Source organism: Setaria italica, chromosome IX, assembly GCF_000263155.2.
Source record: "Setaria italica strain Yugu1 chromosome IX, Setaria_italica_v2.0, whole genome shotgun sequence".
Taxonomy (NCBI): Eukaryota; Viridiplantae; Streptophyta; class Magnoliopsida; order Poales; family Poaceae; genus Setaria; species Setaria italica.
The window spans coordinates 11,639,250-11,653,388 of NC_028458.1; the positions used below are offsets into that span (position 1 = coordinate 11,639,250).

General features: G+C 43.2%; 3 protein-coding genes across 3 annotated transcripts in view; 1 reads left to right on the top strand and 2 right to left on the bottom strand.

The window, feature by feature from the left end:
• Nucleotides 1-4,422, bottom strand: part of LOC101761864 — a 6,386-nt gene extending 1,964 nt beyond the window's left edge. The window contains exons 1-3 of the mRNA XM_004982388.4: nucleotides 4,008-4,422; nucleotides 2,261-2,466; nucleotides 851-1,142 (exon numbers count right to left, since the gene is read on the bottom strand). Of these exons, the coding sequence (XP_004982445.1) occupies nucleotides 851-1,142; nucleotides 2,261-2,466; nucleotides 4,008-4,217 (708 nt within the window). The 5' untranslated portion in view covers nucleotides 4,218-4,422. The remainder of the gene's footprint in view (nucleotides 1-850; nucleotides 1,143-2,260; nucleotides 2,467-4,007) is intronic.
• Nucleotides 4,423-5,060: 638 nt separating this feature from the next.
• On the bottom strand, nucleotides 5,061-10,063 carry LOC101761375 (pentatricopeptide repeat-containing protein At1g01970-like). Its single transcript, XM_004986330.1, has 2 exons — nucleotides 9,929-10,063; nucleotides 5,061-5,714 (listed from the first exon to the last, which is right to left on the bottom strand). Exons 1-2 carry the CDS (start codon nucleotides 10,061-10,063, stop codon nucleotides 5,061-5,063), a joined length of 789 nt encoding a protein of 262 aa, XP_004986387.1.
• A 112-nt stretch (nucleotides 10,064-10,175) lies between these two features.
• On the top strand, nucleotides 10,176-13,911 carry LOC101762285 (metal transporter Nramp6). Its single transcript, XM_004982389.3, has 4 exons — nucleotides 10,176-10,576; nucleotides 11,378-11,514; nucleotides 11,753-12,405; nucleotides 13,139-13,911. The coding sequence occupies exons 1-4, from the start codon at nucleotides 10,236-10,238 to the stop codon at nucleotides 13,349-13,351; spliced, it is 1,344 nt and encodes a 447-aa protein (XP_004982446.1). The 5' UTR covers nucleotides 10,176-10,235; the 3' UTR covers nucleotides 13,352-13,911.
• The last annotated feature ends 228 nt before the right edge of the window (nucleotides 13,912-14,139 follow it).

Genomic DNA, 14,139 nt, shown 5'->3' on the forward strand with positions numbered 1-14,139 from the left:
CTCGCGAATTAGCCCTCGTTTATGCAATTAGTTTTATAATTAGTTCACGTTTAGTCCTTCTAATTGGTATCCAAACATCCGATGTGACCCGAACTAAAAATTAGTCCATGGATCCAAACACCCTCTTACTTGAGTGCAGCTTGGACTATTGTTGTCATATATGGTGTCCAATTGTTCAAGATGTGGCATGCTTTGAGCTCAAGCTTTGACAGAGCCGACCTTGAGCTCACCAAGCTTGAACAATAACTTAGGCTTGCTTAAGCTCAGTTCAAGCTTATACCTGATTGCACTAAACCTTCGAGCTTGGCTTCTCTATATGTGTGGATAATTAAAAAAATGTACTATATCATCTCATAATTGAGAAAGAATAATCTACATTGTGTATTTTGCTGGGACCAGGCCATGAATTACCTAGATACAATCAATAAACTCAACATATTTGCAAAATGAATTAGTGACAAACAAATAATGGCACAGAAAACCTATCTCGATATATGACATGCAAGACATTCTCAATAACCTATCAATATGTTCAATAAATCTGGTATGCATTGAGCTAACATCCACAAGTTCATATAGCAGTAAAAACTACAAACATATAGTGGGTGAGCTCAAGTTAATTACAGAAGTACCAACGCTAGCCTGTGCATAATGAGCATACTCCCAAGTTACTGCTGACATTGCAGTATTCCCAAGTTCCTATGGTATATGCAACATTCCTATCTGTGAACTAAACTGAAAATTGCATATTTACATGGAAGGCATGGCTGCAATTGATATAATACCACATAATCAAACAGACTAGTAGATAAAATGGTTTGAAACTTAATCAAGCAACAGACTATATTACCTTTTTCATGGCATCCAAACGAGATTGCATCTGAATAATGTATTCTTCTGCTTGAGGTGTTAAGTCACCAAGCTCTTCTACCATATTCTCATATGATGATTCTTCATCACTTTTTCCAGGGTCCTGGGGCATGTCCTCTTCTGATAATCTAAAAATAGTGACAGGTTTACCCAAATTGATGTTATGATGATTGTCTTCTGTGATATCAGTTTTTGGACATTCTGCATCTTCTTCAGACAGTTCAAGGTTTCTTTCAAAAGAAAGCCTGTATTCAGCATTACGTAGAGTATACCTGAGGCAGAAACAAAGTAAATATCAGAGTTTTACTTTGGCATACATGTGAACTGTATTTCGTCAGTTATTCCATTGATAGATTACATAGCTGTAGCTATTACAGAAAACAATATATTAAGAGTTATCACATGGCAGATAGGTTTGTGGTATTAACTAATTAGGTCAGGACCTCAAACAAAGTTTATAAGAGCATTTTTTTATTTTTTAAAAAAAGCATTGAGCAAGTAGAGGGAGAGAGCTAAATTTACATTTTTACATTTTGTGTCTGAAAAATGAAGAAATTAACAGTTACTCCCTCCTTCCTAAAATTTAAGCATTTCTAGTTTTGTCCTAAGTCAAACCGTCTTCAGTTTGACTAAGCTTATAGAAAAGAATAACAACATTTACGATATCAAATTAGTATTATTTTATCCATTACGAAAAACATTTTCATAGTGTACTTCTTTGATTTGGTAGATGTTGATACTCTTACATAAATTTGGTCAAACTTAATAGAAGCTTGACTTAGGACAAATCTAGAAATGCTTGTATTTTAGGACATAGAAAGTAATTCAGGAGCTATCCAGCCTTGTTAGCTTTGAGATGTGTCTATTAAGCTGGAAAACTAGCCAATTCAACATATTCGACCATACCAGAACATGCTCTTATGAGAAAAGCAAGCCACACAAGCAGGATGCTCAGAACATGGTCAACTCTCTACTAGACCCAAAAGAAGCCAAGAAGGAACCACAAACTACCACGAAGAGGTATAGGTAGATGAAATGTCACTACCAAGGAAACTATTAAACCTCACTAGAAGGTTATCATTTTTTAATAATCTGATGCCGATTGGCCTCTTTCTGGGACATAACATGTCAGAGAAGTATACAACAAAGTTGGTCATTTTTCTAGGTCAACATGCTATTCTTCTGAACTAATAAATACAAGATTGCAAGAGTTGTCATCAGTTTCACATGTCATTTAAGACCGACACACGTTGAAAGGTAATAGATGTTGACTCTGAATTCTAAGTTCAGGAAAAACAAAAGCAAATCACATGCCTAATTGATGCAACTAAGTCTCAGAAAATACTTTTCATAACCACCATGATAAAATAATCTGAGCAAGAAATCATACCCCGTCATAATTGAAGATACCAATAACTTGAAGAAGGGATTCCAAAGGGCTTCTACAACGACACGGAACTGATCAGATGGAAGCAGGCCCAACATGCCAGATATGGTCCTCTTCATTGCATCTACTGTTTCAGGAGCAACATCTTTCTGAATGACACTTAGGTCCAAGGGTTCTATATCCTGGATCAAGTTCCAGAGCATGGATTTCTACAGGATAACAAAATACATCATGAGCCAACTTTACAGCACGACCAAAACAATGTCCAAGTGACTTTTAATGGATGAAAATAAACATCATGAATATCATGAATAAACAGTAGTCAAATCAAGCAAGTTTATAGGCACTTTATAAACTATAATATTTAAACATGTGTATTAACCTCACCCCCAGCAAGTGTTCATAAGCCAATGTTCAAAATAATAGAGTCACATGTATTACATGCAATTAATGCGTACAAGACAAGTGGCAGCTAACTGGTAAAAGTTCCTTGGCGTAGAATCCGTTAGGAAAGTTTGACAAACGCTTACTCCATTAATATGTCATTTATATGATAAAAGAATTATAATATCAAGTTCGTGTCACAAAATTATGTATCAGTGGAGTAATTGTTGGTCAAAGCCTTGTCCTAATGAAACAAAAAACACCTTGTAAATTCAAGCGGAGGGAGTATATATATACAGAAGCGAACATCCTACAGCAAGATAGTAAGCCGTAAATGTTGAGAAGGATCCAGGTCAATATTCACAATGTTTCCAAGAATTCATCTTTATATCAAATTATAAGGTCATAGCTTTTCAATCCATACATTAACTCAGTCAATACGGACTACAAAAACAGAATTGCAATGTTAAGAATATCTTAGCTCAGCAATGATATAAAGATGATGATAGGCAGCAATATATAATGTTTGGACCTACAAATGTATAATGGTAGAACACTCAAACCTTAAGCATCATGGTTCCTCATGTCACATGGGACTTATAACACAGTTTGTTTCTATTTGAAATGCTATGTACCCCCCTTTAAGAGCAGGTTGATGAATTAGACAATCATTCTTCCTAAATCACAAGTTCATAACGTGAACTCAAAAACAGGGGGGGGGGGGGGGATGGATCTTATAACCCCCCAAAAGAAATCCCCATCAGCCTCATGATCCAGGCGGGGTAGCATCAAGCTATCATATGTTTAATTGACCATGATTGCTAATGATTTACCTGGCCTAGAGTTGCAACTAAAACTCCATCGCTAAAAACAACAACTTGCCTTAAAAATCATAACTAGAATAGTGCAAGCATTGAGTCCTCTTTTCTGTCAACGATTCAGTGATTGCAGCTAACAATTCACCGCTTCGAAGCAAAGCATCTTGTATTGATACACGAAATGTTCCAGCAGAGCAACGATCCAATCTTGTTTACATACAGGCAATAAATCAATAAATAGCCGAAGCTGAGGCTACTGCAGGAGCTGGTCATCATAAGATCAACAGTTTCCTGGAAGCTAGATCTTATTCCTCGCTCTTAAGTCAAATTACAAACAAGAAATGATTACGGACAGCACCTTCCCGGTATCCAAACCTCAAATCACCCGCCAAGGAAACCACCGGAGACTAATCACGTAGTAGCATCCAATACTACCTACCGACTACAGGACACTACTATTCAATTTGGGGAGGGAAAAGAGGCTGGCCTTTCGGGCGATGCGCCCGAGGCAGGTGAGGTAGGCGAGACGACGGTGGTTGTTGGCTCACCTTGGAGGGTCCATGTACGGGCCTCCCCCGCGCGTGGAGCTCGTCGAAGGGCGACGCGGAGGCGGCCGCCACCCCGACCGCCCTCCTCCGCCGGGCGGCCCCGGCCCCCGTCGGCGCCGCCGCAGCGAACGGCGGCGGCGGAGGGGGCAGCAGCCTGAGGCGCTGCTGCGCGGCGGAGGGCGGCGCGCGGAGGCTGTAGGCGATCGGCATGTGGGCCGCCGCCGGTCGCTTCCCCTTCCCCGCCTCTCGCTTATTCCCCCCGACCCCGACCCCGACCCTGCCTCTGCGGGCGTGGTGGGCGATTCCTCCCTCCTCCCTCGCTTCCCCCCTCGGACCCCGGTGGCGATAGGAGATAGGCTTTTTCAGCTGCCCCGCTGGCTGTCTCGGTCTCTCTCTCTCTTGGCTCTAGCTGCGTCTGCCCGCGTCCGCTTCTGCGTGGTAGGCGAGCCGGAGCCGTGCATACTTGCGGGGGGCGGTGGGTCGCTGGCGGGTGGGGGCAGGCGGGGGGAACTCGTGGACGGCCGCGGCTGGCCCCCGGTTACGTGGACGTGGAGGCGGGTGGAATTGCGTGGATGACTGACACCTCTGCTGCTCGTCCACGTGAGCGGCTCCGCTGTCGACCTGTCGCCCGCCGCTCTTGGTGGACTGGACGGGTGCTTTAAAGGCCTGCTGTGTATGTTCGGGCCCAACCAGTGCGGCCCAGGAGGTTCTGCAGGCCGGGCGGCGACGGTAGAGGAGGAGGTTCTGCGGGCCCGGGCGGCGACTGCTGAGGCCGTGTACTTCATGACCATTTCTTGAGCCCAGCCGTCAAATTAGCACTCAGTTCTCGGTCCTCCATCGATTAAAAATGTCGCGCCCCCCCCCCCCCCCCCTCAAAAAAAAAAGTCGCGCCCCACTCAAAAAAAATTAAAAATGTCGCGCGCATGGCACACACTCGTACGTTCGGAAAGTGTGTGCACGGGAACATGAAGATGCCACATGCCAGCGAAATTTTAAAAGAAACTAGTAGAATTGCCCGTGCATTACTACGGGTCTTTACCCTCTCTAAAATAATTATCTTCTTATTCCCGATTCATATGAAATAGTGCTATATAACCTCTGTTCCACCAATAATGCAACTGTTTGCTTGGTCTTCATGTCTTCTGAGAGCTCCTTCAGAACCTGTTCGACTTCATGAACTACCCCAAGCTTTCGGAACCACACAGCAAGCAACTGAGAGGGCTCTTGGCCAATTGCAATCCCGTTTTCTTCAAGCTCGGTCAAAAATCCCAGTGCTGTTTCTAGCATGTCCACCTTCTCATAAGCACCTAGTACCAAGGCAATGCATTTGTCGCAAGGTGTCACTCTTGCACTTCTCATATTTCGAATCACACAAACAGCTTCTGCCATTCTATTGGGCAGACAGTAAGCATTCACCAGTTTCGTGTCAGGCACTATCCCTGCAAACTGTATGGCATCGAAAATCCGATGTGCCCCATCTGAATCGCCTTTGTATGAAAAGGCTCTCAGCAGCGCCCTGTAGACCTCCTTTCCTGCGAAGATCTGCTGATCCTCCATTTCTTTGATTAACTCTTCTGCTTTGTCCAGCATGTCAGCCCTGATATATGCCATGATCATTGAACCATATGCACGCTTATCCAGCAGGAGGCTAACCAAATATTTCCTTTGCAATTGAGGATAGCCACCTTTAATGGAAACACGTTTTGCCTAAAATCAGAATAGCTTTTTGCTCGCATCAAACCTTTTGCTCGCACACCATAGCTATGTTGCTTCACCACTGCCGCGCGCATGCTCATCAAGTTATCTGCTCCTCCTCCACAATTCCTCTGTTCGGCTACAGAAGCAATGCCGCGTGCTTTCTCCTACACCTTCCGCCTGTCGCACGACACCCATCCAAGCGGCGGCGACGCAGACTGAGGTAATCGGCTGATCGCAAAGCACGAGGAGCACCGCACAGAGGAGTGGAGCACTGCTGCACGTACGGCGACCCCGCAGGGGGAGCCAGGCCGGAGACAATGGCCTCCGGGGCAGCGGCGCAGCGCGGCCGCGTCCACCGTGGGCCGCCGGAGCTCACTCGACCTCGTCTCCGCAGTCTGCACCCGCGGTTGGTCTGCCCTTCACACTCTCCCTCCTCCCCTTCTCCACGGCCGCGGCTGAGCTCAGGACGCCACCGCACCACCGATGCTGCCGGCCGTCCGCGCCCAATCTTCCTCATCCGCCTCTCTGTTGGGAAGAAAGGAGAAAAGCTTTTTCCCGTTAACCCCCTCCCTTCCCTCCTTTTTCCACCCAAGCCCCCTTCTATTCAGATTTTGAACTGCGAGTTGATTATCAAAAACTTGAGAGGCCTTTTTGAAAAATAACCACGAGAAGAAACATCATCTCTTTAATATTAGGTATAGATAGATATCAAGCGCTATTGTTATTCATCCTATCACCCATCTTATCTTATCTTGCACGGTTGCACCCTCAGAAAATATGGGTGTTTCATCTGTGATTTGTCCATAATCTAGGAAGCCAAACAGCCTTTGCAGCCAGCATTCAAGAAAGCAAACATTGTTATTTAAATCAAGGATTATTTCAAATCCACAATCATTGTTATTTAAATCAAGGATTATTTCAAATCCACAATCTACAATCACCTTTTAAGGATTCTAATATAAAGCAAACATTCCCATAGCTTAGAAGGAAGGAGACTGGTTTCCTCTGCCAGTAAAAAAATTACAGACTTGCATTTCCTTATATTAATCTCAACATCCCATTTGTTTCAGCGCTGATCTACATCAAGTCCACAGCGTTTCTAAGCTGGCGTCCTCTCATTCTTAGCATTCTTCACGTAGTCGTAGCGGGTAGCAGACACATGCAGAAACCACTCATCCGCGCTCTAAAGAATGAATTGCACCCATCATACAACAACTAGTTAGGTGGCAAAATGCTCAATCTAGTACAATAATTTTACAGGTGGGTGCAGGTTGGTCCAACAACTTGTGAAATGATAAAATTAGTGCAATAACTTTATAAATTGGTGCACCTATAGTCCAAAACATTAGAACCACAATATATTAAGCAAGGATGGACATGTAAATTTTCCTTCAGACAATAATTCTTAATTTTTTAACAAGAGTTATTGATGTTGTTTCTTCTCAATTATGTATATAATTTATTTGTTCACTAGTTAAAATGAATCAAATTTTAGATTTACTTTATTGGCATTATCGAAAGACTAAAGTCCATAAAAGAGACTTTGTGAACTTAGGTTTTCTCCACACTTCTGCTCGTGTATTTAACATCTGTACTTCTGCTCATGTATTCAACTCTGTATAAAATCATGTTGGTTTCTCTTATTTTAGCTCATTTTTCTTTTCTAAACAAGTACATGAGGCTTCAAAAATATTTATGCTAAGCTTCTAAAAGGTATTTTTAGTATGTATTAACATGTTGGTTTTTTTACCTCAACAATGTATATAATCAAATATATTGTATATGAAATTAAATATTTTATCAAAATTAAATTACTATATAAAATTAATTAATATGAAGATATAACATTAATTTTCTAAACACGGAAGGTTTTAGTCTTGGCTAAATATATTGATATTATCATGCGAATATCAATAATAAAAATAATGCTTAATAGTTTATTTTGACTTGAATGTACTCTGATCGGGCATTAGCAAATATGCCGCTCATTATAACATTCGAATTGCGGATGCACCAATTGATCAAATTATTATACTAACTAGTATAATGCCCGTGCGTTGCTACGGTTTCTTACTTGCTCCCAAGTTGTCATCCGCTAGCTCCTAGTTCGCTTGCTTTACTTCCTAATTTGGTTTAGAATGTTTCATAATATTTGTATATATCTTTGATAATAATAAGCGGACAACTTCATTGAATTCTACATGGCCTATTTGAACGGTGGAATCTCAATTTTTATACATATGTTATGTGTCCTACATCTGGTTCAAACATGCATTAAAACTTTTGGTAAGATTCAGTACTAATGCAACTCCTGTCTTAGGTTTTAGTTTTTATGAATATGTAAGTTATTATTAACATAAAAGGTTGTCCACGAAACTTTCGGCCTATAAAAAGAAAAAAAACTACAAGACTAAAATAAATGCTCAGTCCTTAATTATAATATGCTCAACAATTCATACATAAGTGTATACACCCCTGACATCATGACCTAGTTGCTCCAAGAAACATGAGCAATCAAATATCCTTCTGCAATTTGCTCCTCGTAATACTCATAATATAGTAATGATGACTAAATGTTCTACCTACAAATTAATTTTCGGTTCCAAATAGTAAAGGTATAGCAATCGACCTACTATCTTGTGGCTAAAAATTTCAAAATATAAGGGCAAATCATATTTAAGATTTGATCGTCCATCAGTTGGGATAAAATCCTTCATAACAAAAAACCATAATTATTATTAGGCATATGAGAGAGGGCGTTGTACTAAGACGAACATAAATTGTAGAAGAGAAGGCATTGCACCTGAGTGACCATGAAGTGTACCCCCAAGAAGTACCACAGCATCCGAGTGACCCACGATAAGCTCCTCAATCATATTACAAAATAATTGGAGCAAGAAGATCCCTCTTATCATTAATTTACCTCTCTTATCATTAATTCTTGCAACTTAAAAAGTACTCGTGCAGATCAACAGCGACGTGCGCTAGTGGATTTTTCCTCGTCATCCCACACATATGGTTTCCAGTTATGGATTACCCTCCTGGTGATGTAGCAAAGGGCAGTGGAGCTTTATGCTGAGGCCAAAGCGGCAGCTCTTCTGGCAGGTGGCGGTAAGTGTTGCTGACGAAGACAACATCAGTTAGCAGTGCCTCTGGTTGAGGACTATTGCTGGGCATGCGAGTGAATCCACACTGGTGGGTGGTGGCATACATCACTATGACCATGCGAGATCTGTTGCACGTCATGGGGGAGCTCCTCCACCACTAAGCTATGCCTGTGACGCCTCCCCGCCGGGATTAGCTTCAGGTTCCAGCAAAGGGTGACAGCGATGCGACGTGTTGCCACTGCGGGGAGTCCCAGCGCCATCGCCGGAAAAGCCGCTAGTCTGCCCTCGTTGGAAGCCGCAGCACCCCCATCCCACACGTGCGTGGCGTAGCTGCGCCACGATCACCTCTCGGGCTCGGCACCGGCCATGCCTGCGCCAGCCGCTTGACTGCTGCTCCATCCCCGCTCTCGCGCTTAGCGGCCATTACGAAAAAGCTGAGGGACTTTTTTGTAAATCATCAACGGACTATGACAGTTTAACTTTCAGTACTGCAAGTTGATTACGAAAAAGTTGAAAGATTTTTTTGTAAAATAATCACGATGGTTGGAAGAAACTATCGTGTTGGTATAGATATAGATATAGATTTGAACATTTTAGGATCATTTTACGAGCTGTTTGCATCCAGTCTCTAAGGGTGTGATTGGTTGCTCCGGGCGTAGGGAGCCGGTATGGAGGATCGGTCCAAGCTCACGGGAGACAGGTTGAAATCGTGCACTGAGTTGTGTTTGGTTGTCTTTGTTGTTGGTCCGGTAGGAGACGGAATCGTGTTTGGTTGCATGCATGGATAAGAGTTTTTGATGTATGTCACATGGGTCCTACGCGCTCACCTGCACCGTGCCATCCCGGCTCGCGAGGGAAGGTAGTTTTTGGGCGGACGGAGGGATGCGGGATGGGAGGGGTGGAGTGAACGAGAGGGTGCAGCCATATGATGCGGGAAGAGCAACCAATCACGTCCAAATGCACGAGATGATGCCGGATGGTCCTCCGGACGCCACCATCCCGCCTACCAATCACGCCTTAAATATAGGAGCCCCAAAACACGCGGCAACGGAGATCGGCTCGGCGCCTCGGCATTTGGTTTTGCGCCACGAGCCACGCGGGCGCACCGGCGTTTGCGCATCCGGCAAACTCCGACGAGATGGCCGCCGACAACGACGCCGGCGCCGGAGAGCACGCCGAGAGCAGCTCGCCGCCCGCCTCCGGCGCCGAGGGGCGCGCCCTCCTCCGTCCCTCGTCGTTCGCCTCCGCCATCTCCGACGATGAGGAGGGCTTCGAGGAGCGCGCGTACGAGCCGGCCGAGAAGGTCGTCGTCTCCGTCTCCGGCGACCCCGACGACGAGGAGCGCCTCTTCTACGCCTCGGGGGGCCGCGCGCCGCCCTTCTCGTGGCGCAAGCTGTGGCTCTTCACGGGGCCCGGGTACCTGATGAGCATCGCGTTCGTGGACCCCGGGAACATCGAGGGCGACCTCCAGGCCGGCGCCACGGCCGGCGGCTCGCTGCTCTGGCTGCTCCTGTGGTCCACGGCAATGGGGCTGCTCGTGCAGCTGCTCGCCGCGCGCCTCGGGGTCGCCACGGGGAGGCACCTCGCCGAGCTCTGCCGCGACGAGTACCCGGACTGGGCGCGCCGCGCGCTCTGGCTCATGGCCGAGGTGGCCCTGGTCAGCGCCGACATCCAGGAGGTCATCGGGAGCGCCATTGCCATCAAGATCCTCAGCCACGGCTGGTTGCCGATTTGGGCCGGCGTTGTCATCACCGCATTGGATTGGTAAGCTTCTTTGCTACCCTCTTCTTCGGTTATGGTAGGCATTTCGCACAAACGGTGATGTATCTGGTGATTTTGGTGCTAGATCTCAAGCTGTTTCCGTAAATTGGAGTATCCAATATCCAGTTTAGTCACTGGCTTATTGCTAATTTATAACAAGATAATGTCAATCTGGTGTGAAAAGTGCATTAAAGATTCTTAGGGAGGGTAGCAGATAATTCTCCAATTCATACTAGATTTGCAGCATTTGCGTCTTTGTTGAACAATGTAGGTGTGATTAGAACCCAGTATTTCCCGTTGAATACATCAAATGTGGTGAGTACCTTCATCACTTTGCTATCTAGTCAGCTGGTAGAATGTTAAAGATTTGTTGCTCGTACTCATGGCCTACAAAAATGGATCAAGAAGCCTTACCACCATGTTCAATTATTTTATTTACATTTGTGTAAAAACTTCAGATGCAGAACAAATACATGATATTATCTATCAATTTCTGTTTACATGAATTCGGTAGTGAATTGTATCTAGAATTTCTTTTACATTCAACCATATGAACAAGAACCCTAACCTAGTATGGACTTGTGGACCTATGGTGCACATTTCTAATATATCGATCTCCAACTACTTGACGATTATAGAGTAGCATAAGAATAACATTAAATGCAAGTTCATGTTAGTTTATTTGATTTGAACTTGTAAATTACTCATCAATGTCATGGTTTGTGAGCACTGCATTTTATTGTTCTTATTGTTTGAATAACAGGAAGATTGTATCCCACTGACCGAAATGTTGTTTTCCCTCAGCTTTATTTTTCTTTCCCTAGAGAACTATGGGGTGAGAAAATTGGAAGCTTTGTTTGCAGTTTTAATTACAACAATGGCCTGCTCCTTTGCATGGATGTTTGTAGAAACCAAGCCCAGAGGGAAAGACCTAATCGTTGGTGAGTATCTATTGTTTCTTGTCTTCTTTCTCAAAACATGCCAAAGGAGATTCCAATTAGAAGATGGTTACAGGGCCCAAATAAGGTCTGAATCTTGGTGGGCATCTGTGCATCAAGTGCCTCTACTATATGGCCAATGCTGTTCTGTTGTCTGCTTAACCTTTGATCATGTGTTTCACCTATGAACTTTCTGATATTGTGTTCTCCAGCCAATTACAGTGTAATTTATGTGCTACAGGTATTCTGGTTCCAAAACTGAACTCAAGAACAATAAAACAAGCTGTTGGTCTTGTTGGAAGTGTTATCACACCCCATAATGTGTTCCTCCATTCTGCTCTTGTGCAATCAAGAAAAATTGATCCAGAAAAGGAATATGAAGTCCGTGAAGCGTTGAGGTACTATTCCATTGAATCCACCATGGCATTGGTAGTGCCCTTCATGATAAATTTATTTGTCATGACAGTTTTTGCAAAAGGGTTTTATGGTACCAAAGAAGCAGATAGTATTGGTCTTGAGAATGCTGGAAAATATTTACATGAGAAGTTTGCGGGTGATTTTTTCCCTGTCCTCTATATTTGGGGTGTTGGGCTATTAGCTGCTGGCACAAGTAGTACCATAACAGGAACTTATGCTGGACAGTTTATAATGGGTGGGTTTCTGAATTGGCGGTTGAAAAAATGGATCCGGGCATTAATCACTAGAAGCTTTGCAATCGTGCCAACTATAATTGTTGCTCTATACTTCAACACATCTGACACTGCATTAGATGTTCTCAATGAATGGCTCAATGTGCTCCAATCAATCCAGATCCCATTCTCACTAATCCCACTGGTAACATTGGTTTCTAAGGAGGAAGTCATGGGAGTTTTCAAGATAGGTCCAAGAACAAAAGTAAGTAACAAGTAATGATCCCCATGGTGTATTACACATTTACCTTTGCTTTTTCAATGTATGTGTAGAGATCTATCAAGTTTGTGAATGTAAAGTTGGCAATCTAAGGCTCTAAGCTTCGCTGAACTAAGCTATCTGAACTGCTGGAGCTTTGTTCACAAAGCTTAACAAAGCTTCATTTTTTTAACGGGCGTCCTGATTCTAGCGGTTTCCATGGGATCTTAATTTCATGGCAAATTGTCTGCTAAACTAAAGACTGAGGTGTTAACGTTAGACTTTTCACTTCACTTTGCCATCATTTAGGTTCTACCACATCATGCATTGAACGTTTCACTTTTATCTTCAAATGTACTCCCTCCATTCCAAAATATAAGGTGTTTTGGTTTTGTCCTAAGTCAAACTTCTTCAAGTTTGACCGAGTTTATAGAAAAATGTAACATGTACAACAAGAAGTTAGTTTCATTAAATCCACCATTAAATATTTACAGTATGGTTGTTTGGTTTTGTAAATGTTGCTACGTTTCTCTATAAATTGGGTAAAACTTGAAGTTGAGCTAGCACTAATCTAAAACACCTTACATTTTGGAACAGGGGGAGGTGCTCTCTTTCTTTAGGGAGTCTGCTTTAGAACTTATCCACAAATCATGAGTACTTTTATCTCTTAGTTATTTTAGTTTTGCCAAATCATTATATTCATGTAGCACTATAAACTAACATTGGCATATTGATGTAGATTGCTTCTTGGACAGCTGCATCCGTTCCAATCATAATAAATAGCTACATGTTGTTGGATTTCTTCTCTTCAGCAGCGGAAGGACTGTTGTCTACTTCAGCTCTCTGTGTGGCCGTGGTTGCTTATGCTATGTTCATATTGTATCTCATTTTCCGAGGCACGGAATTCTCTAACCATTTTGCGACAGGGGTACACAAGAACACCTTAGCGTGACAAAGGACAGGATAAATCATTTTGCTCCATGATGGCTTCCTGACATTAAGAAAATGAGCTATTGGAGTGCATGGTGTACATAGGAAGGAGAAGATTCAATCATTGACGAGAGCTCTGCCTACTACGAATGTTGTATAGTCTTCGTCTATACATTGAACTCTGGCTGCAAATGGAAGCAGACAATGGAGATGAATAACCGTCATGATTGTCATTGTATATGTCCCAGCAATTTCTTGTTTCATGGTACGTGGATGGCAGATAGGGTGAGGGAGACACAGGAGTTAAACAAGACACTAGATATTAGAAGTAAGGTGATGATGCATGTTCGTGTAATACATTCGAGTGTACGAGATCAATGTTGTCATGTAATTAGAGTACTTCCTCCGTTCCAAATTGTAGTCCGTTTCAAATTATAGGTCATTTTAGCTTTTTTAATTCATAGATATTATTGTGCATCTAGATATAATAGTTGTATAATAATATCTATGAATCTAGAAAAGTCAAAACGATCTACAATTTAGAACGGAGGGAGTAGCAACTAGCAACTCTCTTTAGTTATACCAGAGCTATGTTCAAATTTCGCATACTTCAAATGACGAAAGATTAATTCATTCTAGACGTCTCAATGCTCTCGTGAACCTAAAAGCGGGTTAATGCTTTTTAGGTGCTAAAGTATGCTTGTTTCCCGCTATCAATCACCGCGCCCTACCTTTGGTGCCGCCAAAACAACTAAGGCTACTATTTGGTTGCTTACACACATATGGCGTGCCACAGCTTTCAGCTTTTTT